This window comes from Colius striatus, chromosome 6 (assembly GCF_028858725.1).
Source record: "Colius striatus isolate bColStr4 chromosome 6, bColStr4.1.hap1, whole genome shotgun sequence".
NCBI lineage: Eukaryota > Metazoa > Chordata > Aves > Coliiformes > Coliidae > Colius > Colius striatus.
This window is the reverse complement of record NC_084764.1, coordinates 40,759,885-40,784,151: the sequence shown is the minus strand read 5'-3', so window position 1 is coordinate 40,784,151 and position 24,267 is coordinate 40,759,885. Positions and strand designations below refer to the sequence as shown.

The window sequence follows — 24,267 nt, the reverse complement described above, 5'->3', positions numbered from 1 at the left end:
TTAACATTAGCAAATTAGCTTCACCAAAGCTCCAAGAACGTGTACTTCTACAGCTCCAATACCTGAAGGAAGGGTTTGGGTAGTGGGAGTTAGGGGTTTAGGCTGGTGTTGATTTTAGTTTCTTTTTTTTTTTGTCTGAGTGTGTCTGGTTTTTGCTATTGTGGTTTTTTTAGGTAGAAAGGTAATTTTACCTTGTAGTCATTGGTTTGGTAATCTCCTATCTTGACGGTTTGTCAGTTTGTTGACCTGGGCTACAGTTAATCCAACAAGCAACAGCTAACACCTACTAACGGCTTTTCAAGAGACAAACTTTTAAAATCCTTTAATAAATATTGATTCAGCCTTTGATTTTTCTTAGTTGTGACCTTAATGCACACTTTACAAATGAGAATTTGCAACAGTAAAAAAACATTTAAAAAATAAATCCCAGTACAGAAATAGCAAAGGACAAGATTCTCCTGTGTTTCTGTCAAAGAAGTAAGACTCTCAAGGTCAGAGATGAGGATTTTTAATGATAATCTTGTACTAACACTACAGTATGCTAAGTAATTAATGAGGCAATATGGGCAAAGAAACTGACTTTACAAGAGCAACTCAGAATCATCTGTGTCTAGCATGGGCATGTGTTTCACCAAGTGTGATCGGAATCGAATAATGCAAGATAAAGCACCTAAAATAAAGAGTGACTTCAACATTGAAATCCAGAGCTTCCCATCTATTAACCACAGCCACTGCCACCTAAAAGTTACCTCAAAATTAGCTGAAAGTCTGTAATACTATTTGTGCTGCTTACAATCATCTCAGCTCCACAGTGGAGTACAAAAATAAAGAAATCAATCGTTTCTAAGTCCTGTAATTATTTCAGCTTAAAATTTGTTTTTCTTCTTGAAGTTATATGCATTTGGCTTGCTTTGTTTATACAGTGGAGACAAATTGGTCTTTCATACCATTTTCCATGTCAACACTATAATTTCATCTAATCTTTTGAAAATATTATGTTTGAGAAACACTCCAGATCAGGATTAAGGGATGTTAGTGAACAAGTTTCCTTTTCTTGTTCAAATTAGAAACAACTTTGCTTTCAATTTTAAAGCAATAAACAAAAAACCCTTAAACTCATTTGAGAACTAACAATCTAGGGTAATTCTTTGGGAGGATTCATCCTTCAGGGGGGTTTACTTAATCTGAAGCTGTTTCTAAATTACTTTTGGTGACCATGTGAAAGTACTGCATGTAGCCCCTCTGCCACTTTTGTATTCAAATTAACCATCCATTTCACAGTTGGACATGTCCCTGAAAACTTCTAATGTGGTATCTAAAGTGCTGTCTTCTTCCTTTTCTCAGAGCAGCACCTGTAGTATCTTAAGCCAGAGAACAGATACGTAATAAAGCTGTACCCTTTGATTATTCTCCAGTGCAATTCCTTTCATTTCCCAGAGCTTTAACTATAATGCAGACAGTCCTCAGATTAAATGTGTGTTCTTGCACAATCTTTACTGGTTCATTTAAGTCTTCCTTCAAAGCATTTTACATTTTTCAAAGGCCAACACCAATCCAATTGGCTGCTTAAAATGCAGCCTATTACAAAAGCAAAGCTATAAGCTCCTGACAAAAACATTCAGCCTTTCATACTAATCACAGATAAAGTGGATTTGGCAAAAGATAATTAGAGACATCTAGAAGATTTCTGAATTCTGATGAAATTTGCATGCTTTCTCCAATGCAACCTAAATATTTAAGGCTAAGTAAAAACAGGGTGAAGTAGTGAGATGTATAGTTAAGAAAATAAACATTACTTTGGAAAAAATCAAGAGGAAGATTGGTTTTAGGAAACTGAACTGCTGCAGGAAGTTGTTCATGACACCATAAAGCAGGAAGCATATGTTTGGTTAATCATCAGACTAGTGGAAGAAAGAATTAAGAAAGTGCCAACAAATCCACACAAATGCACTTTTAAAATATAATCTCTACTCATAAAGTAATAATTTGCACTCAACCAAAGAAATACAATGCAGGACAACTTCTTTGGAATAAATGATCCTCCCAACACCCTGTTTTCATACAACAGAGAAAAAATAGGAAAGTAAATTCAACTGCAAAATAAATGAGACATCAAAGCACGTTGCTCTCAATAACATTCTTTAAGTGTCATATCTTGGCCCGTATCCCAGGATACCCTTGGAAATGACACGTTGCATCTCAATGAGATGCTTTCAACAAAATATTTTAATAAATAAATTCAGGTTTTATGCTAACTTATTCGATTAAATAAAGCTTTGTGGGCATTATGTACAGCAGATGCCAGAGCCTGATGGGCTTTTGTTCCAATTCCTAATTATTTGTGAAACTGCTGCTTATAAATGCTATCACATAGCAGGACCAATAAATAACCCATCTCAAAGGCATAAGCATGAATCCATTCTGAAATGGCAAAAAATCATAGTTTTAAAACAATAGCAGGTTTCCAGGATGACTCACAAATGAAAGCTTGAGTGTTCTGCCCTACCTAAACAGACAAACCGGCAACTTTGTTTCTTACCTACCAAAAACCAAACATGAATTGAGTAACATAGTCTGTTGCCAGGTATATTTCAAAACCACCTGGAAGCAGAGGAAAGACTCTTCTTGATTTTAGTGACTGTAAGAGAATAAACACATTCAACTTATCTTGTGTATTATTGCAAATACTACAAAATTAAACCCCTAAAGTTGTAAAAACAAAGTGCCTCTGACCTGGATATCAGAAACCTGCATTTAGAAATTAATCACTAATCAGCCAAAACTCTTGTGTACCATGATTTTAGGAATTTTTATGGATTCTGTTTTTGAAATTAAGCAAATATTTAACTTCTCAATTAAGCAATACCCTCAATGAAGATTTTATTGCCATTTTACCCTGTTTCAGCCATACAGCAGAGAAAAGTTTATATGCTATATGGTGCTTTCACATCACATTCTTTAAAAAGGTGAAACAAGAATCTGAAAATTTGGCTTTTGATTTTGATGCTGTAAAGTTCTCAGAGAAAAACACAAATACATTCATTTTTGCCTCATTGCTATGATTTTATTTAGATGGGATCCTAAGGTAACAACATAATAAGACATCTTAAAAGAGAGTAAATACGCCTGCAGAATTCCTGGCACATAAGCAGAGGATCTGTCAAGTCTTCACTTAAAAAAACCCCCAAAATGGGAAAAAAAAAAGACACATGCATTAAGTGCATTTTATTTGCAAATATCATATGCAAAAAAAATCGTGTAATTACTTGGGTTGAAGGAAACTAATAGGCTACTAAGTTTTTTCCTTCCAAGAGCACAAAAAATATCATTATCCTGATAGCATCCTTGATAGACAGATATCAGGTCCAGACCTGAGTGTTTTTGATGACAGTGATTAAGAAACACCCTTTCCTAGGTTGTCTTATTGCCCATTGGTAAAAAAGGTTTCTTAATCGTTAATTTAACAAATACTTTCCACATGAGACATCATTTCTTCTTGTGTCATTGATTACTGATGAAATTAAATGATTCTGGCCTGCTTTAGAACATTCCTTTACATTTTTTGTGATAAGTAGTAATTTTTCTCTTCAGTTGTGTTATCCTTTGCATGAACATGCCCAGCCATCATTACCTTCTCTATTATTTCCCTAAACTTTTCATCATTTTTGTTGTTTGTTGAACTACATCCAGTTTATTTTAAACTGGTACGTTATCTTCTGCGCTATCTTTGAAGATAATCAGGAAAATTCCACACCATTGACACCCTGGAGGAGACATTACAAAGACACAGTTTATAGCACAACAGCACTTTATTGCATGTAAGAGGCACCCACCACCCAAGAAAGCTTTTTCTTACCTATAAGGATGTTAGAAAGCTGTATTTTACCCATTTTTGAACTACTGTGATAATTCTTGCACAAAGGAAGTATCTGAGTTAAATTTCATGGTGTCTTAGAATACACTAGGACATAAACCAGAAAAATACATACAGGATTCAGTTTCCATAAAGTCCAAACTATATGGCATATGAAATAGGAGAAGGAATTTAATCCACTCCTATAAAGCGGTCAAGGCACATGACTTCCACCCTGACTCCATAGCTGCCTGCTACAGCCACGGAGCCAGGATAGTAACCCTGGCTCCTCCAGGCCACTTGCATGGCTCTGGGGACCCATCACCTGGCTGGCACTCGTGACCAGGGCCGCAGGCAGACGCTGCAGCTGCTCAGCAGCACCATTCCTTTCTACTTTGTTGTCCCTTCAGCAGCCGCAGGAGCCAGCACTTGGCCAGGTAAGTTGAGACCACAGGGGACTGGTTGAGTGTTTATCATAGAATCACAGAATTATAGAATGGTAGGGGCTGCAAGGGACCTTTAGAGATCCTCCAGCCCAACTCCCCTGCCAAAGCAGCTCCCACCTAGATCGGGTCACACAGGAATGTGCCCAGGTGGGTTTTGAAGACCTCCAGAGAAGGAGCCTCCACACCCTCCCTGGGCAGCCTGGGCCAGGGCTCCCTCACCTCACACTGAAAGAGTTTTTCCTTATGTTTAAATGGAACTTTTTGTGTTCCAGCTTCCTATATTCATCTTCCTGTTCTGAATTCTGCTCATTTTTAACTTGCTTCAAGAACCTCTTTCTGTTTTCACCCAGTGCTGGTACCTGCAGTAGACAACACACTGAGGTGCGGACTACCTTGGTTCCCTTCACCTTGCAAACTCCCTCCTACTGGAGAATTACACTTTTCAGTTGCCTTAGCAATCCATAAAGCCTAAGCCTCTTTTCTCAGCAAATGACTAAAGTAGGAACTAATTTGTTTTAAATATGAAATACATTGATCCCTTTACTTAAAAGAATCCAGTCCTACATTATTTCCCTCTCCATTTTAGAGAGATAAGAAAAGACTTTTTCTTCCAATAATAATTTTAAAGTCAGGAATTACCACTGATCCACTGTGGCATGTTTTTTTGGGTAAGAACACAGCATAAAAAGTGTACAATACACATAGAGAGTCAGAAGCTTTTTAGCCTGAATGCCTTTTCCTTGTCACATGATATTTTCAGAGTGGAGAGGAACACACATAACAATCCTGCATGCAATTCAGCCTCCCCATATTTGTTTTCTTTTAAATGTAGTGAACTTTACGGTGATTTTTTTTGAGCGGAGAAATAGCCATAATTTTGCTTTATATCCATTCCCAATGCAACTAGAGAGCTGTCCTTTTGCTTCTCAACTAGCAAAAGGTATAGTTATGTTCCTGTTCTCAAATGTTACTACCCAAAGCACAAAAGCAAGCACGTGACTATACACTGACCTTCATCTGTTCCCAAATTATGCTTTTTAAAAGCCTTGAATCTGTTTAAGGGGAGCTGCTGAAACCTGAAACGAACTTGGTCTATTGCTTTATAAAGTAGATGAATGTAAAACTTGAGTATTACATTTCAGGCCCTTACTGCACTAAATATAGCAAAATTAGGATGAGGGAGAGAAGTGGAACATGAGTCTAGTTTTAGATAATAATTTTGTCTTAACAGGCATTAATGATTACTTCGTAATATTTGTTAAGTTTCTATTCCTGTCAGAAAATTTGCAGAGGAAAAATGTCCTCTTGATCAGGCTTCTTTATTTTTAAAAGCAGTGACCTTAAAAGCAAATTAACAACTTCTTCCCCTGCAAAATCACACCACCACAAATTATTAAGCATCTTGAAATATACCTTGCACTTTAATTTTCACTGCTTGCACTCTGCTTGCTTTTTATAAGGATGTTTTTAGTAATGAGGAAACACATCAGCTGAGTATTCAGAGAAGTAAACTTAATTTGAAAAGCTAGCAGTGCATAAAATACCTACAGAAAGCATCTTTTGCTGTGTGTCACTGCATTGACACAACAGGCCAGAACTATATAACATGAGGACCACCTCAATAAACTGGTTCGATAATTACACTCAAGAAGAGGTAACCAAGGATTTTTACCTTTCTTCATTCTTTAGTTATCTTCACTTTTGTTTCTAAGGACATAACAAAACCTTGCAATGAGCCCTGATAATGTTCAACTGCAACAATTAAAAGAAAGACTAACATAATTGTAACACCACAGGATGCAAACAACAGCAAACGTGTTACTTTCCAATAGAAAAATGGTTTGTAAGTTGACAGACTTCTTGACAAGTTCACAAATTTTTGACAGTTGTCAGATGGGATCTGTCACATTCATTAAGTATTTGATCTACTTATAAAATCACAGAAACTTGCAGGTTGTAAGAGACTTTTGGAGATCATCTGATCCAATCTCCTGCTCAGAAATGAGGTTGACTTCTAAGTTAGGTCTGTTTCTCAGAGCTTTGTCCAGCCAAGGTTTGAATTTCTCCAAGGATGGAGACACTGACACTCATCTGACTTCTGACACTACAGGTTTTGAAGCTTTGCCTTGGTAACAGTTTATTCTGTGGCCAGTAATAAGTTCCAGAAAACTTTCTTTGTCTTTGAGTGGCATGGAGGGATTCAGAGTAAAGAATTATTTGTTCAGCATAAAGCATAAATGACAAAATATGTAAGCAAGAGGTGACTCCAGGACTGATACTCTATTCTGAATGGTCTTGATCTTAAGAAAGCTCAGGAGCCATGCACCATAAACTCAAGCCCTGATCTGCAATGACTAAGAAAGAAAAGTAATACCTCATAAAAATTCTATTCTTTCAGCTCATGCTAGTGTTAGGCCAGCTTGCATGTGGTTAAATGATCTTGTCCTATTGCAATATACAGTGACATAAAAGGTGACTCACACTTAAGGTAAATGAAATTACTACCACAGCCCTCATGTTTTGCCTTTGTATAATTTAATCAGCTGTTCATCTGAACAGTTGGAAAGGACAAATTTATACAAAAATAACTTAATCTCTCTTGTTAAATATCTTCCTGTATTGAGCCAGTATTCTGATATAAATCTATTGAATATTGGGTTATGTTGACCTCATTTGAAATGAGAAAGAAGACTGGGGTCCCAAAGGAACCCAACACACAAGCTCTTAGTTCACTGTCATACAGCAAGGATGTCACTTTAAAGTATACATTTGCTTGTGCTGCTGAAAGAGGATGACAGATAAAAACATGAGTTAGGCTTAATGTGTGGTTTTATATGATTAGCACAGTTGGGGGGGGCCTTAATTCACCATCAGTAAATTCATGATACATATCAATTACATGTAAATATATAACACATACATACACATGTGTACTTTACAGACCTGGCATTGCAATGTGCATGTAAGAAAATGTGGAGTATTTAAGTGTGTTACAGCATTTTCAGAAGTAAGATATGTTTTGAATACTTTTGAAAAATTATTATGGAGAAATGATAATAATTATGGAAAGCACCTACAACCTTCCTGAAGGAGACATACACATTAGGAAACCCTCACCAAGAGGATTCATGTCTCAGAAACATCTCCTCTTCTTCAAGATTTGATTATTAACAGTAATGAATCTCTAAGAGCCCTCTAAGTATTAAGTTCTTTATAATCTTCAGCAACTAGACAATGTGATTTTTCCTTGTGAACTAGCATCACAGCTCCTCTATTAAAATACAGTAAAATGTAGAGTTTTCATGCATGATGAGGCATTTTGGACTTGACTAATTTATCTGATAATAATTGACTTTATATTGGCAAACAGAACTTCTGTAAACCAATGGATTTCCTCCACAGAAAGTTCACATTATTACCTTCAGTGTCAGCAGTTGCACTGAAGTTACTTGTGACAGAGCATTAGACATTCTACGGTTCAACAGTAGTCACTAATAAGTTAGGATGGCAGCTGTTGTACATCTGAAGCTAACAAATGTTATGTGACCAGAGATGACTGGCATGACATGTGGCCGTAGCCTTTTTATACAGTTATGTTCTCAACAATTTTAAAAATGTCCACAAAAGTCCTTCAGAAATAGTGTTCCCAAGGAGTTCATGGAAAACTGATCCTTTCCTATTTACCCCATTCAGCTAGTTGCATGTATTCACACATTATCACACATTATCACAGAGAAATATACTAAAGTTTAAACAAAAATTGGAACACAAATTATTCATCTGGAAGTCATGTTGTCAGTACTGTGAATTGAGGCTGGATTCACTTGCTCGATAGTACAGGGCATATATTAAATTTCCAGCAATCAGTTATCATTTCATCCTTTGTATCTGTGATCATAAATTCAGGCACATGCCCATATGGACAGACAAAGTGCAAAGACAAGAACTGTCTTCCAGGCAAATTCCAAAAGCAAGTGTGAAGTTCAGTATCGAAATATCACTCCCTTTTCTGTCCTCATTCTCAAGCAGAACAGGCATTTTTAATCTAATATGTCCCCTGGAACTTTTACATTGATAAAAACGTAATTGATTTTACCTACTTACTTTACATACAAGAAGAATTCATCTCTCAATATGGTTTGGGTTATAAGTCACGATTTCTTTTGCCATTAGTGTTTTGCTACATTTTTTACATTTTATAGACTTAGAAAAGCTTTTTTTAGATAAAGTTGTTACTTTTGTTTCTTATTTTCATCTTCTATTACCCGTGACTAGATTTATACTTTTTTAAACAACACATTAATATGTCAGTAGTTAATAACTCTGAGTCTGGGTCTCTTTCATATACACCCTACTAGTTATAATTTTGCATGAACTGATGTTTGAAGTCAGGAGTTAACTGCTTTTCTTCCCTGAAAGGAGGAATATAATTGGAAAGACAGTACAAAGTTGCCAGCCATCCATTTCTTCACATGTGCTTAGGAGAGGGTTTTGGTGTGTAGAGAATGGAATGCCTGAAAGGTTTCAGGCATTTGTAAAGTTACTTGGATTAGGCTTTGCCTAAAACATCCTTACATAGCAGTGATGAGGAGGATTAAAATAAAAATGGTAGCTTTCAGTTCCATCTGCTACGCCATCATTAAAATGTACGATACATCATGTGCCAGAACTCTAGGATTTGAAAAGTCAAGCACAGACAAAATTTACAGAAAGCATAATAAACCATGAGGAGATTTAAAAGTTTCTGATAATTCTGTCTAAAATAGTAGAGAACCTGCTGCAAGTACTACACAAGAAGTGAGAACTGAAAAGAAACAGATTTCAAATCAACAAAATTTGACCAGTGGAAGAGAATATAGCGTGAAACACAACATAAAGACAAAAGGAATTAGTGTGATTCATCTGTTACCTGTCATGTGTCCTCATAAAATCCCAGAACTTCTTAGTGCCATTCTGGGGGGGAAAAAGAAAAACAACATAAATCCATCAGTACGCTTAATTCCAAGTGAAAAATTACTATAGTGAAATTTAAAAAAATACAACAGTAATTGCTTTGAAATCTTAGTATAGCTGGTTTTATTTATGAGACTGTTGTTTTGGATTCTGACAGCAATTATTGTCAATGCTGAGAACTGTGTTTGAGCAGTTCAAACTTTTAGACCCACAGTATTATGGTGACAGCTAAGTTAAGATGATGGCAGCCTTCAGGACCAATTTGGGGCCTGATTTAATCATTCATCAGGTGCTAGGAAGCGATTAATAGCTAAGTTTTAACCAGTAAAGTAACACTCAGGTCTATGTTCTTTCATATCCAGAAATGGTTTCAGGATGACAGCTTGGAACTTACATCCGAACTAAACTCATTTGGGATCCAGGAACAAGACATCCTTCCCTCTAACCCCTTACAAAGCCCAAAATAGTAGTTTTGTCCATGATATGCCTAACATGAAGAGATCACACTCCATTCTACACAACAGCTGTTACTCTGCACTGCTGAGGACTGCACTGGTGAGGATACTGTCTAACAGCAAGCTTGAAGTCACAGCACTCACTCAAGAACTGGGAGACATAAAATGGATTATTTTCTCTAGTTGGGTCAATTTCTGTCCTCTGATATCCTAAAAGTGGAGATCCACTATAGCACAGATGAAACTGATCCCCGAAAACAGGCATTCTTCCACAGTTATAAAGAACACCCTAGCTTATATTGATATTCTATTTTCTATAATCACCTACAACAATTCAAACACAACAGAGAAATGTATACAATTCTTTACCTTGCTTATTAGAAATGTGATTTTTTTCAGCTGAAATACAACTCAAAGAGATTTCACTCCTAAGTCAGTTTGAAGTCTATATAAGGAATCACTGTGAAATCAGAGAGAGTACTTTTTTTGGTTGATATCTTTATCTTATAGGCAAGGCAAAACCTAGACATGCTGAAAATCTACATAGCTAAAATATGCTTAATGTGACAAGCAGCACAATCTCTCTATTATAAAGCAGAGTTACATGGATGATCAAACCCCGAGCAACTGGTTAATGATTTAAAGCAGGTAAATGTGAGCAATGACAGAAGAATCAGGTTCAGTTGGTGGGTAAAGGTGCCAACCAATATAGACAGGCCCTTCAGCTCTATTACAGATGTCATGGCTACCAAGTACACAACAGCTGGTGGGGATTAGATAACAAGCACTCTGGTTCAGAGATTAAGCTCCTGAGCTTTATGAGTTTACCAAGCTTTTTGGAATAGTGACTATTTGCTTGCTAGCTGGGTTTTTCTTCATTCCCACAACTCTAATTATAAACAGTTGTTTACCTCAAGAGAAACTCTAGTCTACTCTTCCACTGGTGACTGTGCATACCTTCGGTTAGCACTGACAGAAATCAAATGTGTGCATTAGAACAGAATACGTGTCATTGTTTAAATGCAATATCAAATTGAACGAGAACTAGAGACAGAAATGTCTCAGTGTGAACTGAAATATTAAAGACACTGTTTGTCAAGCTGAGTGTATACTCAAATCCATTCCACCTCATGAGAGGTAGAGGAACAACTTTGAAATGACTGAGATACAACACATCCTTCCAATGCTTGAACTTGATAGCACAGGCAAGATAATGTAAGGTATTCAATGTGTAAGGTCTGCTCAATCCTTTTGTAGGTTTATTTCTACCTGTAAGACAGGTATTTGGGGGACTTTCTCTTGTTTGCAGATTGCTGTGCAATTTTCCATTCCACATGAAGCTGTGGAACAGGGGTAACGTCTTCTGTGTGTACCTTCAACCTTCCCCTGCCCCAAATTGTGAGATGTACTATCATCATCCATTCTCCCTATGTAGCAACCACCTGGGAGAAATGTGGGTGTCCAGCTGATGGAGAAGACAAAAAAGCCTGAATCAAGGATGTCCTTGTATTAATTTAGGCTTTTAGTCCTGTGATGCTACTTCCTATCATATGATCCCAGCAACTATTTTCTTGTCTCTTTCCCCCTGCCATTATTTTGCAAATTGTAGAACCTGATTGCTTTGGAGCACTTATGGAAGGGTTTCAAATAACTGAGGAAAATTACACCCTGGAGAATCATCCTCATCCAGACGGGATCCATCAGATTTCAATGACCTCAAGGATTAGCATCATTAGCATGAACAGAATCACAGACATGCACATCATTTTTAAAAGAAAAGAAAAAGTGGAACTAAAATGAATCAGAAAATACAACCTTTATTTTCTAAGTGTCTGGACAGCACATAAAGCGATTTGTCTAAAATATAGTTTGATCAGTTGAAGACTCAAACTCAAAACCAGACACAGGCTACATCAATTTGAGTCTTTCCATTTAAGATGTTGCTTATCATCACACACTCTTACTGGACAATATTTGTTAAGCTATTTTCTGCCTATATTTGAATAAAAAATAAAACCTGCACCTGTCCAAATAAATAAATCAATAAACAAATGAAACATTCCAACATCTCATTGTTTACAGTGGCAGAAACTCAAATGAGCCCCATTCACGCCCTATTGTCCAAGCCAAATGTAATTTGAACTCAACTGTATGGAGTTGAGTTTCTATTGTAGTCTATGTGTGGTTCTTTCCTAACAGACTAGTATGAAGGTTGCTAATTATTAATAGCATGTAAACAGTTACCAATGGTTCTTATGCTGCTTTACATACTTTACAGAACATTAATTCTAACCAGTTTCCAACCAACTATATCAAGCTGTATGTAATATCTCTATCTTATCTTTAGGACCAAAATATTAATTGCTGAAATTGATCAAGATTCATGCTTTTAAAAGCCAAGTAGCCACGACTACTTTTTAAACTGCTCTATTCTATATATCCTGGCCTTTGATAATGCTCTCCTATCACAACTGTCACAGATAGGTGGAGTTAAAGGTATCAATGGCCATCACTCCTAAAAAAAAGAGAAGTATCATTATGAAATACAAAAACTCTCTCAAATCTTTAGCACTCTCCATTTTAATAAACATATATATGTGTATTATTATAAAGTACTCCATTCTTCAGTGTCTAGTAAGGAACAATCAAAGTATCTCTCAATGAAGTGAGAGAAATAAGTGTGATTGATTGCTGGGAGATCTAAACACAGACGCCCAGCAGGAGAAAGGAGCATATTATTACATCTGAGAAAGATTTCAAAACTTACTCTTGGGATAGGAAATGTGTCCTGTGACGTTTTATAAAGACAAACAGGTCGAGAGTATTTTACATCAATTTTTATCTGTTCAGAATAGCAGCTCTGGTACTGCAACAACCTTGTATAACACATATTCGATTTGGTAAATCTTTAATCACAAAGTAATCACACTCTATTCTGTGCTCAGTGATCAGGTTCTGTGATGTTGCAATGCTGAACTAGGGCATATAGCATATGTAAGTTAATAAAGCTGTATTCTAGGAGAGGCAGCATGTGAGACAACTTCGTTTCATGTTACACAGAAGACAGATTACTTACACAAGCACAAATTGCACAAGAAAGCCGTATCAGGTCAGATGAGATGTCCAACTTGCCTTGTATCCTCTCTCTAACAGCGAAAAACACATTCAAGAACAAAGGAAGCATACAGCAACGCTTCCCAAGAATACTCTTCCAAGCCCTTGATGAAAGGCAGCTGAAGGGTGTCAAAAGGCAATCCCTCAAAAAGGCATCCAAATTAACCACAGTCCTCTCCTGGTCCCAAAAAGCAAACACAAATAGCCATTTCTGTGCTACCTGAATGCACAATAGTGGGTCACGAGTCCTCCTCATATTATCTATGAGTGACTTTAACAATGGCATTGACAACTTCGAATGACAACAGTATGCTACCAGCTTTAGAGTCCGCACAAAGGGAACTCAATCCCTTTTGGTTCAAATTATTCCAGGACAACCATGCACTGCAAAGAGCTCTCTGCTAGAGAAGTGTTGACAGTGGATGAAAGTTCAGCAGATGTGATTCTTACCAGCAGAGAGCTGTTTATGATGCCACCCATGCTTGAGCTCCACATTCTCTGTCCTGCTTCCATCCTTGAAATGATTTTCCTAAGACTCTTCCTGCACCTGCTCATTGCCATAATTACAAGCAGAAGCCTGTTCACACCGTCTGTTACGAGTAAGTTGGACTTGTCTGAAGCCTATAATGAAAATACTATTCTTTCTCCCACCTACACTCTCTCTGGCTAAAATGCCTTAAGAATTGCTGCACCAGGCATATCACTGTCCTACCTTCCTCCACTACCTTAGGCAATACAATGTCTGAACAACATGGTCTGACTGCTGTTCAGTACCTAAGCAAAGGGTAGCTTTTGGTTGCTAGAGAAACTTGCCCAAGATTTAGCCCAGGCTAGCCAATAAAGAAGATAAAAATGACATGCTATGCTAAGAAGAATTCACTAGCACTGATCTTACAGTGATACTGGGTGTGCTCCACACGAGACTGACCCTGGACGTGCTCTGACACAAGTGACTGGGGAGTTTCCCTCTACTCTTTATTTGGGGCAGCTTGAATGCCTTCCTCCCTCTCTTCCCTGAGGGCAGCACCCGTACACGGTCTGCCACCTGAGAAGCTCTCGAGCCAGCTCACACATCACGTAAATGTATTTGCACACATACCAATACTCAGCTCGGTGTTATACTGATACCATCCCGAGCCTTCAAAAAAACCCCAACCCAAACAAATCAAAACCTCTTCAGTTTGGCTGCGGTCTCTACCGTTGTGTATAGCCCTGCTGCGAATAACAACAATTTCTCTGTAGATGCTGCTTTATCAAATGGAGGGAATGAGGACTGAAACACAACTTTAGAGAGACAGATGCAGGCTTTTCCTCAAGGATTATATCCAAGGATCCTCCCAAGAAAGGGAATCTATTTATAAATAATGGAAATGAGTTCAAGCTGTGGTGCCTCACTTATAAATAACAAGACATGCATCTTTCCAATGCTATTGAGTTTGAGAACAGGATGAGAAAGGGATGGCTGTGCAGCAGGCCATGCCATGCAGCTAAAGGTAATCTAGGTATAGTGCCACGCTAAAGGCTGACACAGCAGAAGTCTGTAAAATCATGAATGACATAGAGATGGTGAATGTGAAACTTTCATTCACTATTTCTTGTAATACAGAAACACTATGTCATAGCTGGACACCTGAGGAGAAAGGTTAAGGCTTATCTGGGCATTGATCTGTCTTCCTTCAAGGAACCAGTGCTGAAGTCCAGCAGCTGCGCACAGAAGTCTGTCTTACTTGTTTCATGAATCAAACAATTAACTGATAGCTTCTGAAACACATAAATGCAAACAGTACTACATGTATGTTTTAAGCATGCACGGCTCAAGGTTTATACTTCTTACATTTTATTAGAAGTTTTGTTTGGAAGAGTAAACTGAAAACATGTTAGTGTAAAAGGTACAAGAACACTCACAAAGCCTCTTTAAATGCTTCTCTTAACTCTATGTAATAACTGTTTCACAACATTGCACAAGGGTGTCATAATAAATCCTCAACACACAGGTTTATAGTAACAGATTTTCTGTAGTTACTCTGTTGGGAGTTCAGACAATTCAACAAATCCAAATTTATGTTGGATTTGCACTGATTTAAATGACTTCTTGTAATGAGCTCTGGACAGAAAACATATGACTGAAGCAGAAATGATCTTTACCCAAAAGGTTTTCCTCTCTTAATAAATAAGAATATTGGGGCTCTTTAGCCTGGAGGAGATTGAGGGGAGATCTTATTAACATTTATAAATATCTGAAGGGTGGGTGTCAGGAGGTTGGGACATCCCTTTTTTCTATAGTAGCCAGCAACAGGACAAGGGGTGATGGGATGAAGCTGCAACACAAAATGTTCCACTTAAATATAAGAAAAAAACTATGTCACTGTTCAGGTGAGGGAGCCCTGACACAGGCTGCCCAGAGGGGTTGTGGAGCCTCCTTCCTTGGAGGTCTTCAAGACCCGCCTGGACACGTTCCTATGCGACCTGATCTAGGCGAACCTGCTTTTGCAGGGGGGTTGGACTAGATGATCTCTAAAGGTCCCTTCCAACCCCTACCATTCTATGATCTATGATTCTAAGGAAAATCCTTTATCTAAGTATTTAGTGATTTAAAACATGACTGAACTAAAGGCACTGTGCAATGTAATCTTCCATGATCATCTACAGAAAACTACTGCTTGGACAGAGAAAGCCAACATGGCCCAGAACTGTCAAGTCACACAAAAACCACCTCAGGAGAAAGGGTTTCATAGCTTGTATTACAGATTTTTGAGAAGACTGGTGACAGGCCATGCAATCACTTAAAATGGTGGAAACATATGCCCAAAATAAGCAAACTAACCTCACACATGCCACGAAAAGAGAAAAAGAATCTGTCCCTGACAATGATTAACTTCTTACTGTTTACATTACAGGAGAGACAGCATGACGTTGGGGACCCATTGTGATAGGCACTAAGCATATGTAGTGGGAACAATCATCTTACAATTCAGTTAGAGCCCAGACAAAAGTTAGTGTAAACAAATAGAGGCAGTTAAGGAAAAACGACAAATACATTACGGTATAGATAAGCTACATGCACCAGTTATGAGGGTTAAAATGGCAAACAACAATCATGATTCCCTAGCCTCTACCAGTTGGGCTGGGTTTAAAGCAGTCATCCAAGAAATAAATGTGCCATGTTTGTGAAAAAACAATCCAACTCGAGAAGTTGAAGCAATTCTAACATAAAAATAACTCTGTCCTCATCGCTTCATTTACTCTGCTTTCAAACTCCTAAGACACAAAAGCAGTTGATGTCTTTAATGCAATGGGATTTTGACCAGTCTTCATGCAATAAAATAACAACACTACAAGACAAACAAATAAGACAAATAATTGACAAATAACGGTCTGAAACCAGAGTCAGCAAAGCCAAGCAAGTGTGTGTTGCTTGTTTAATGATTTACATGTAACAAAGCAGTAAAACTCCCTCATGGAATAATCAGATTTTGCTTTTTTTCTGTTCACAGATTATTTTTTATGCTATGTGGGTAGGTTTTTCTTTAACAACATGTGTGAAACTTGTTTTTCTATTGCAGTCATTTTCACAGTCAACCAGTCTTCTACAAATTTATCTACACAGTTTAATATCAAGGTGTACAGCAATGCCTCTCTTTGGAAATTCACTAGGCATTCTCTTGTTGAGGTGTCTGTTTGCTGCAAGAAAACACTGAACTTGCCACTTTATTAGATGGGGTTTCATCAGGTTAACCCTCATGAGGAGCATGCCTAAGGAATTGAGTAACTGACTCATGACCAGGGACAAAAATCTGCACCAAAGCAGAAGCTCTGGCAGCCTCCTGTCACCTTTACTACCTCAAGTAGTCTTAGCTTAATGATTTTCAGCCATGTTCACCTTTTTTATGACCAATAAAATCCACCAGGAGGTAAATTTGCAATAGAGGCAACTCAGTATTTAAATACTTTGAGTTTATAAGAACATATGCTCCTACAATGGGAAAATATGCCCAGAAGATGTCTATTAGCTGCTGCTTCTCCTTGAGTCTCAGTTCTTCGGCTAAGCAGAGTGAACTTCCACCATGGTAATGAGATACTGGATAAATTAGACCCTCATCCCTCTGTAAATGAATCTTTCCCTTCCTTTCTCACCCACTAAAGAAGTGCTGCTATCAGTTGAGATTTGCTTGTTACATTTTTTTTTTCAGCTTGATGGAACACGATGCCACATCTGTAGCAGGTTCCAATAGAAATGTGTAAGGATTCATCATCTAATTGCAACCATTTCTTACCAGCTGAATTATTAATGTTATAACTCTTTGTTATATATAATCAATACATAGTGTTTCCAGTGTCGCAGAATCACAGAGTGTCCACTGTGATGTGCCCACAGAAGCTGTACTTCCAGGACAAACTCAGGACTAACTACTTCATGCTTTCCACTTTTCTATCATAAAACTAGTGATGGAATTGCCTTGTACTACCTGGATATTTTTCACGGTATTTTCATCACTATGCAATATATAAAAAGTATGTGAATCAGTTAAAAAAATAAACCACTAGCTTTGATGCCCAAAACTCTATAGTTCAGGAGGTCTAAAAGAAAGCAAGCATTAGTAACTACCACGATACTCTGAAAACTGTGTGAAGAATGGAAATCAAACACCAAAACAATTAAGAATAAAATACCTGTTTAATCTGCTTTAAAACTTTCAGTGCTTCCTGTTGAAATTTTTAATTGGATGAATAAGTTAATGGAGTGTATTTTTGTTTATGGAAGCTAGAGAGTTGTCATACCTATAAATCTTCCTCATCCCCAAAAAACGTGCAAAGGAACAGTAAAAAATTCAAGGACGATTAACATTCAGCTTTTTCATCTAAATGAAGAGCTTTGTCTTGAACAGACTATTTGCATATGAAATCTGTTTGAAATAATGACTTATCATAGGGGTTTGATTTGTGGTAAGCAGGAAGAAAGCTGTCTCCTTTTTTATAATTACAGATTTCATAGAAAGTATTACACACCTTTCCAAATGAAGGGAAGCACTTTCAGTTGGCATAAAACCATCCAAGTCAATTGTAACAAACAATTAAAATAAATAATATCTTTGTAATTTGCATTAGTTGATTACACAGCCCTTGTTTTTCTCCTTTTTGAATGTATACATCAGTATTAGAGAACTGTTTTATGATAGCTTAGCTATCATAGAATCATAGAATGGTAGGGGTTGGAAGGGACCTTTAGAGATCACCTAGTCCAACCCCCCTGCAGAAGCAGGTTCACCTAGATCACATCACATTGGAGCACGTCCAGGCGGGTCTTGAAGACCTCCAAGGAAGGAGGCTCCACAACCCCTCTGGGCAGCCTGTGCCAGGGCTCCCTCACCTGAACAGTGAAATAGTTTTTTCTTATATTTAAGTGGAATTTTTTGTGTTCCAGCTTCATAGAAAAAAGAGGATGTCCCAATCTCCTGACACCCACCCTTTAGATATTTGTAAATGTTAGTAAGATCTCCCCTCAGTCTCCTCTTCTCCAGACTAAACAGCCCCAGTTCCCACAGCCTTTCCTCATATAAAAGATGTTCCAGTCCCCAATCATATTGCATAACTACTAATTTAAATGTAAAGTGATGGTGTTAAAGTCACTGAGTCCTAGGCTGCAGCTCCAAACAGTGTCAGCCAATGGAAACCCAAGCTGACCCTTCTTCTACCCCAGCTGCACAACTCTGCTCTACCCCTGCCTCGTCACTTCCATTTGCACAGCTACACAGCAAGCTGGTTCTGGGAATTGATCTGAGTTTTAAAAAGTGCTCTACAATAAAAGCTGATGAAAAATTGATTTGTGGTAGCCAAGATAAATGTAATGCCATTATATACATACCAATTTTTTACCAATGACTGTTCAATGCCATAGCCTGGGCCTATTCAAAATTCCTCCAAGAGGACAGAGATGCATCTGATAAAGAGTGTTCTCCAGAAAGCCATATGCACACACAAAAAAAGCCAAAATTACGATTTCAGTCCACACCCACTAATCCACTCCATCAGACTGCACATGCTGGAGTAAATGAAGCCTCCTCTTCAAAAGCAATTTGCAGAATTACTTGCTGATGTTGAAGAACTACTTCAAAAGAGTTTAAATGTTATGGAATTTTATTGTTTTTTAAACAAGCCACTGTTTAAGCTCAAGAGGAAGGGGGGAGTGTTTGTTTTTCAAACAAAGCTTGCAAGTTTTTGTTACTAAACTATCCAGAATGTTTATTTTTAAAAGCACCATGATTACAAATAATGGCATTTTGCAGTTTTTAACTGACTTCTACGCAAACGTTCCAGTTAGAAATGACTGTGTTTACTGCCTTTGCGGAATCTGCACCCAAAAATATACAAACTGATGACTTTTCAACGTTAGAAATGAACATTCTATCTGAAGCACAAATACAACTACTGCTAATTGGCTTTAATTGACAACATTAATGATTTCAGAAGTAAGACTAAGCTAGAGACAAGTCATCCTGTGTGCTGTGCTGACACAGCAGCTGTGAGCAGGGCAAAGTTGCTGCCATCTCCTCCACTACACTCACTTTATGTGTAAGGATCTTGAATCAGAGAAAGAGATACTCAGCTCTATGTGACAGCAAACTCTTTGAGGCATGGACTTTACTTCTTTTGTGAAATTAGCTGGAAGAAATGAAGGTACTTCTTGAAGAAATCGTCATATATACCAGTGGAGACCACACCAGGGATATCTCAAGAGATGTTAAACCTAAGGTCACAGACTGTAATTTTTACAACCCATATCAATTTTCTCTTCAAAGTGAGCGTTATTCTGGTAGGAGTTTGTAATGAAACTGCAAACAGATGGTTATGGCAATAGAGTTTACTGTTCAAAGGTGCAAGTTTTTCACACTTTAAGAGGTAATATAAACAAGAGAGAATGCATTAATTTATTCAAATCTTAATGCAATACTGGGCCAAGCCACTTTGTTCATTTTATGTATATCAACTGCCAAAGCAATTACAACTAAGATACTTGATGATGTGTAAGTAAACTTTCTCATATAATCCTCTGGAAGTTTACTTTTCAAGTCACAGTTTGTTTTTTGTGTGTACTTTTCAACAATGGAGTTGTTGCAGTTTATCTTGGCATTCAGCTATCAGTAAGATCATTCAACTTTGAATGAAATTTATAAAACATCAGCATTATGAGTACACCAAATTAAGTAAAATCTCCTTTCTCACCTTGGTTTTCTGTTTTTAATGTACATCACCAGTAAGAACAACTGCATATACATATCAAACGTGCTTAATTCCAAGGGAAATACATAGCAGCGTACTGAAATCTATCCTACAAAGAGTAAGGATATGGTGCTTAAGAAACACGATATGCACAAAGGTCAAATTTATGACTTTTCTCACATCATTTTACTGCCAGGTCAGCATATAATTTAAGGTTATAAGTTGAGATACAGATGGGGCTTTCCGAGTACTAAGTTGACTCCAATTGCTACGAGGTAGAGTTTTCAGACTCTAGTGTTATTGTACATAAATGACAACATTTAAAGCAAATAATTTACTGCTCTTTTACTCAAATTCCTGTCATATTGTTGAATTATGCTTCATGTATTTTCCCATTTTCACTAAACTGCGTTTTCCCTTTGAAGTCTGTGACACACTTCCTTCTTTTGCAAAGATAAAAGGAACACACACTTTCCTCATTTACTAAATTACTAACACTGCTTTTTCCACAAACTTACAGTAAAACATGAAACCTGAAACTTTTTCTGCACATAGTTAAGGAATGTATTCTTAATAATGAGAGATGTTTTTACAGAGATAATATAATTTGCAAACTGTGCATTCAGCGTGTGTTACACGTCTCACACAGACACTAATTTCCATGTCTGCTGAAAACCTGCACAGCCAAGGCCATTTTTGTCATCTTTCCCCCCAGGTTTTCTGTTACTGTCAAAGAAAAATATGTCACACAACTTGCAATAATTCTTTATTTGCAAAATTACTATCAAAGGGACAAAAAGTCTGGAAATGTAAACCACTAAGATTTCTTTTGCCATACTTTCTGTTTAATCTGACCTAAACTAGCACTTCCATCAAAGTAGTACCAACTTGCCTTTCCCTGCTTTCTGCATGGTGTACAGTGTGCAAACAGCACAAACATTTCTGCAACCACACACTGAGCCACACTGAAGACCTCACCTAGTGACTAAACCAACTCAGCACAAAAAAGCTTCTCCATTGCCAGTCATGTTGCCACTGCACAAAGGTATGTGCCACACAAAAGAGGGGACAACTGTACCTGTGATTTCATGTCTCACATTCTACCATTCTGAGCTGCCATACTGACATACTAGACTTGATGATGTTCAGTGGGATTAATACACACATCCTTGAAGAAAACCAAAAGCTAGAAGCAATTGAGACAATTGTCCTGGGTAAAATGTGATCAGAAATTGTAATGTTTTGTCTCTGGAATTCTGTATCAGAGCAAGTAAAAGTGATGCTAACATCCCTGTGGAATAGGAGAATAGATCTAGGAGGCATATCTGCTGGCTCCAGCTCAGAGAATAAAAGACAAGGAAATACCTCAACCAGAGATCTGCTGAGAACTCCTAGGTGTTTTGTCTTTCATTTCTTTCTCTGGAGTTTTCCTTATTTGTATAAATTGTTACATATTCATTGAGTCACAAACAAGCAAACAAATAAACATAACCTTTGTAGTTCAGTAATAAACAAATCTGGGGAATGAGAATCATAGGTTCATATCTCTGCTCCAGTTTATAGTAATTTATGAACAACTCCAAAAGATGAGATTTAAGAAAGCATTTTGTAGCATACACTGACTTTCTCCTTTAAGGCACTCGCTGAAAAGATGGAAGACCCAAACTTAGACTTTACTCTGAACCACTGGCATTTCAGGCAAACACCAGAATCCCCAAATAGCATCTAAACACCTGTACTGAATAATGTAATACTCTATGGTGGGATTTAAACTGCAATATTTGTTCTAAGGTTACAAAACCACCTTAGTGAAATCCAGTGAGGCTGATTCCTGCAAATTGCTTTGTAAAATGGCACTTAACACTCCTAAGTCACCAAAGGCAGTATTTTCCAAACTGCTACATTTTCCTGAGACACACACAGAGCTAACTACAAGAAAAACAAACTTTGTTACAAAAAAAAAAAAAATAAAGAGATCAAAAGAATGAAAAACATCTCCAGGAAACCTGTTTCAATCTTTTCTGGTCCACTGACAGCTGCTTCTTTTGACCACAGCGTTACCAAGATAAAGGGCCTGACTGTGAAATTTCAGACTAGTGATATTTAATGACAGGCAGGGGAAATAACTCATAACATACCTAGGTCAATTATGTCTGTAGTAGCTGTTTCAGGATAGAGTGAGAATCACAATAAAGTACCCGTTGTGAGTCTGAGACTCCACAGTAGATGAGAAATCTTCCTTGCTATTCTTTAACTCCTTCCTGTACTTACCCTGTGTGCTCATTACTCCAAATGCCCTTTCAAGCCCTTAGGAAGAGGATTCTCCACTGCTATGGTCTAAATCACATTCCCATAACTCATGATTCCCTTGACCACTCACTGGTACGGCACCCCTGAGAATTAAGAGACTGCTGAAGACAACCTGATGCACAACCTCTGCCTTAGAGAGTCAATCACCCCACTGACTCTGCAAGGATTTAGGGCTCTCGCCTCCTCTCTGCTGGCACAGCACAGAGAGAAGCAAAGTCTAGTAAGCAGAAGGTGAAAATGAATCTTAAAATCATCAGTCCCAAGGCAACCACTACGCCTACAAGCATAATTTCTTCTTTGCTACCCTAGGTCATGACCCTCATCCAAAAGAGGAAGGAAAGAAACTGTCCTTTCATCATTAATTTCACTATACCATTCAGGAAAACAACACTGACACCACCATAAAACCACAGTTTAAGTTGCCACTGGTATTTCAGCCAAATGCTAATCACCACCATCAATTGTCTAATATTTCTCATTACCTTTTTAGTCATTCTAACAAATTCCACTGCAACTTATACAGGGATTAAAATCTTCCCTGGTTGATAAAGAGAGAAAAAGGAGACAAGGAGAGAAAAAACTATCCCTCTTCTACCACAGTACTGGCTCACTCCATTTTTAGATGGAAAAAGCTGCATTCAAATCTATGCAGCTGATGAATGCTGTTTTAATTTCTGAAACAGAAATTACTGTGTCAACCAAAGCAGAATATTGATAAGTGTTTGCACAGACTATTGTATCATTACAACTGGATTAAAAATGACACAGAAAATCATCTGTCACGCGTAGCTTCAAAGTTACTGGTTTTGTAAACACATCTGTGAAGCAATAGTGTGGATAACAGACACATGATTTTTAAAAGCAATTAACAAACCCATTTATTTACAACTTACGAAGGATATGATTTTTTTGATGCAGAATTCAAATCAATGTGGGAACAATATAGCTCTATGAACTGCACACCTGCATCACACAGCAGTCTGGTACACATCCACAAAGAGCCCGCGTTAACAACATTGACCAAGGTCCACAAGCAGCATTTTGGAAGATCCTAAGTTTTAACAAAGTTGGGAAGGAAGCCAGGTGCAGCATCGTGGTGTCTCCATGGTGAAGCATGAGCAGGGAAGGATGCCTCCTACACAGCAAGTCTCATAGGAACTCAAGGTTACCACTCAATGCAAGTGTTTTCATAGACAAGGTCCTGGGATTTTTAGTGTGTCTCCTCAGCAGTACTGGGTACATCGAGCATGTTAAAACTATTTATTGCCATTTTTGTTGGCTCTTTCAACAAAATACCAAGACACCTTAGGCTCTAAGACTTTATCCTGAACGTGCAATGGCATAAACCCAGCATACACAGAAGAGACTAAAATCTTAGACAAAGAATGAAGTTTACAGATACAGCAGGGCTGGTCTGAGAATGAAGAATTAACTTCCACAAGTACTAAAGACAATTATACACTTTCCCTTGCAGGAGCCAGACATCATTTGCTGACCAAAAAGTACACAAAACACAGCACTGCAGAAAGTTCTTTCTTTTCTCTTTCATCCTCTCCCCAAGGCAAAACTGCTAGGTGTGGTTTGTCATCCTCCTTAATGCAGTACTGGAAAGCATGCCACTGCTCTATCATAAGGCCTGCAGAAGAATGTACAGACAGAAGGGAGGGAAGACACAAGGCCAACTGGCATTCAGCTGGGTTGGGGTTCATTTTTCTTTGAGAAATACTTCAAAAGCAACTATTCCAACAGTTTTTCCATTTAGTGAAATACATTCCCTGACTAGCTTGTTTTCAGTCCCTGGATGAGATTAGATCTCTACTCTCTCAGCTCCCCCTCCCCCCCCCCCCCCCCCCAACATAATTCTTACACTTAAATCATCACATTTATATCGTTATTTTTGCAAATTACTCTTTCTGTA

At 37.7% G+C, this 24,267-nt stretch overlaps 1 protein-coding gene across 1 annotated transcript in view; it reads right to left on the bottom strand.

Moving 5' to 3' along the window:
- Positions 1-24,267, bottom strand: part of NUDT14 (nudix hydrolase 14) — a 64,484-nt gene that overhangs the window by 26,628 nt on the left and 13,589 nt on the right. Inside the window, exon 2 of the mRNA XM_061998058.1 lies at positions 9,209-9,252. Within this exon, the coding sequence (XP_061854042.1) occupies positions 9,209-9,252 (44 nt within the window). The remainder of the gene's footprint in view (positions 1-9,208; positions 9,253-24,267) is intronic.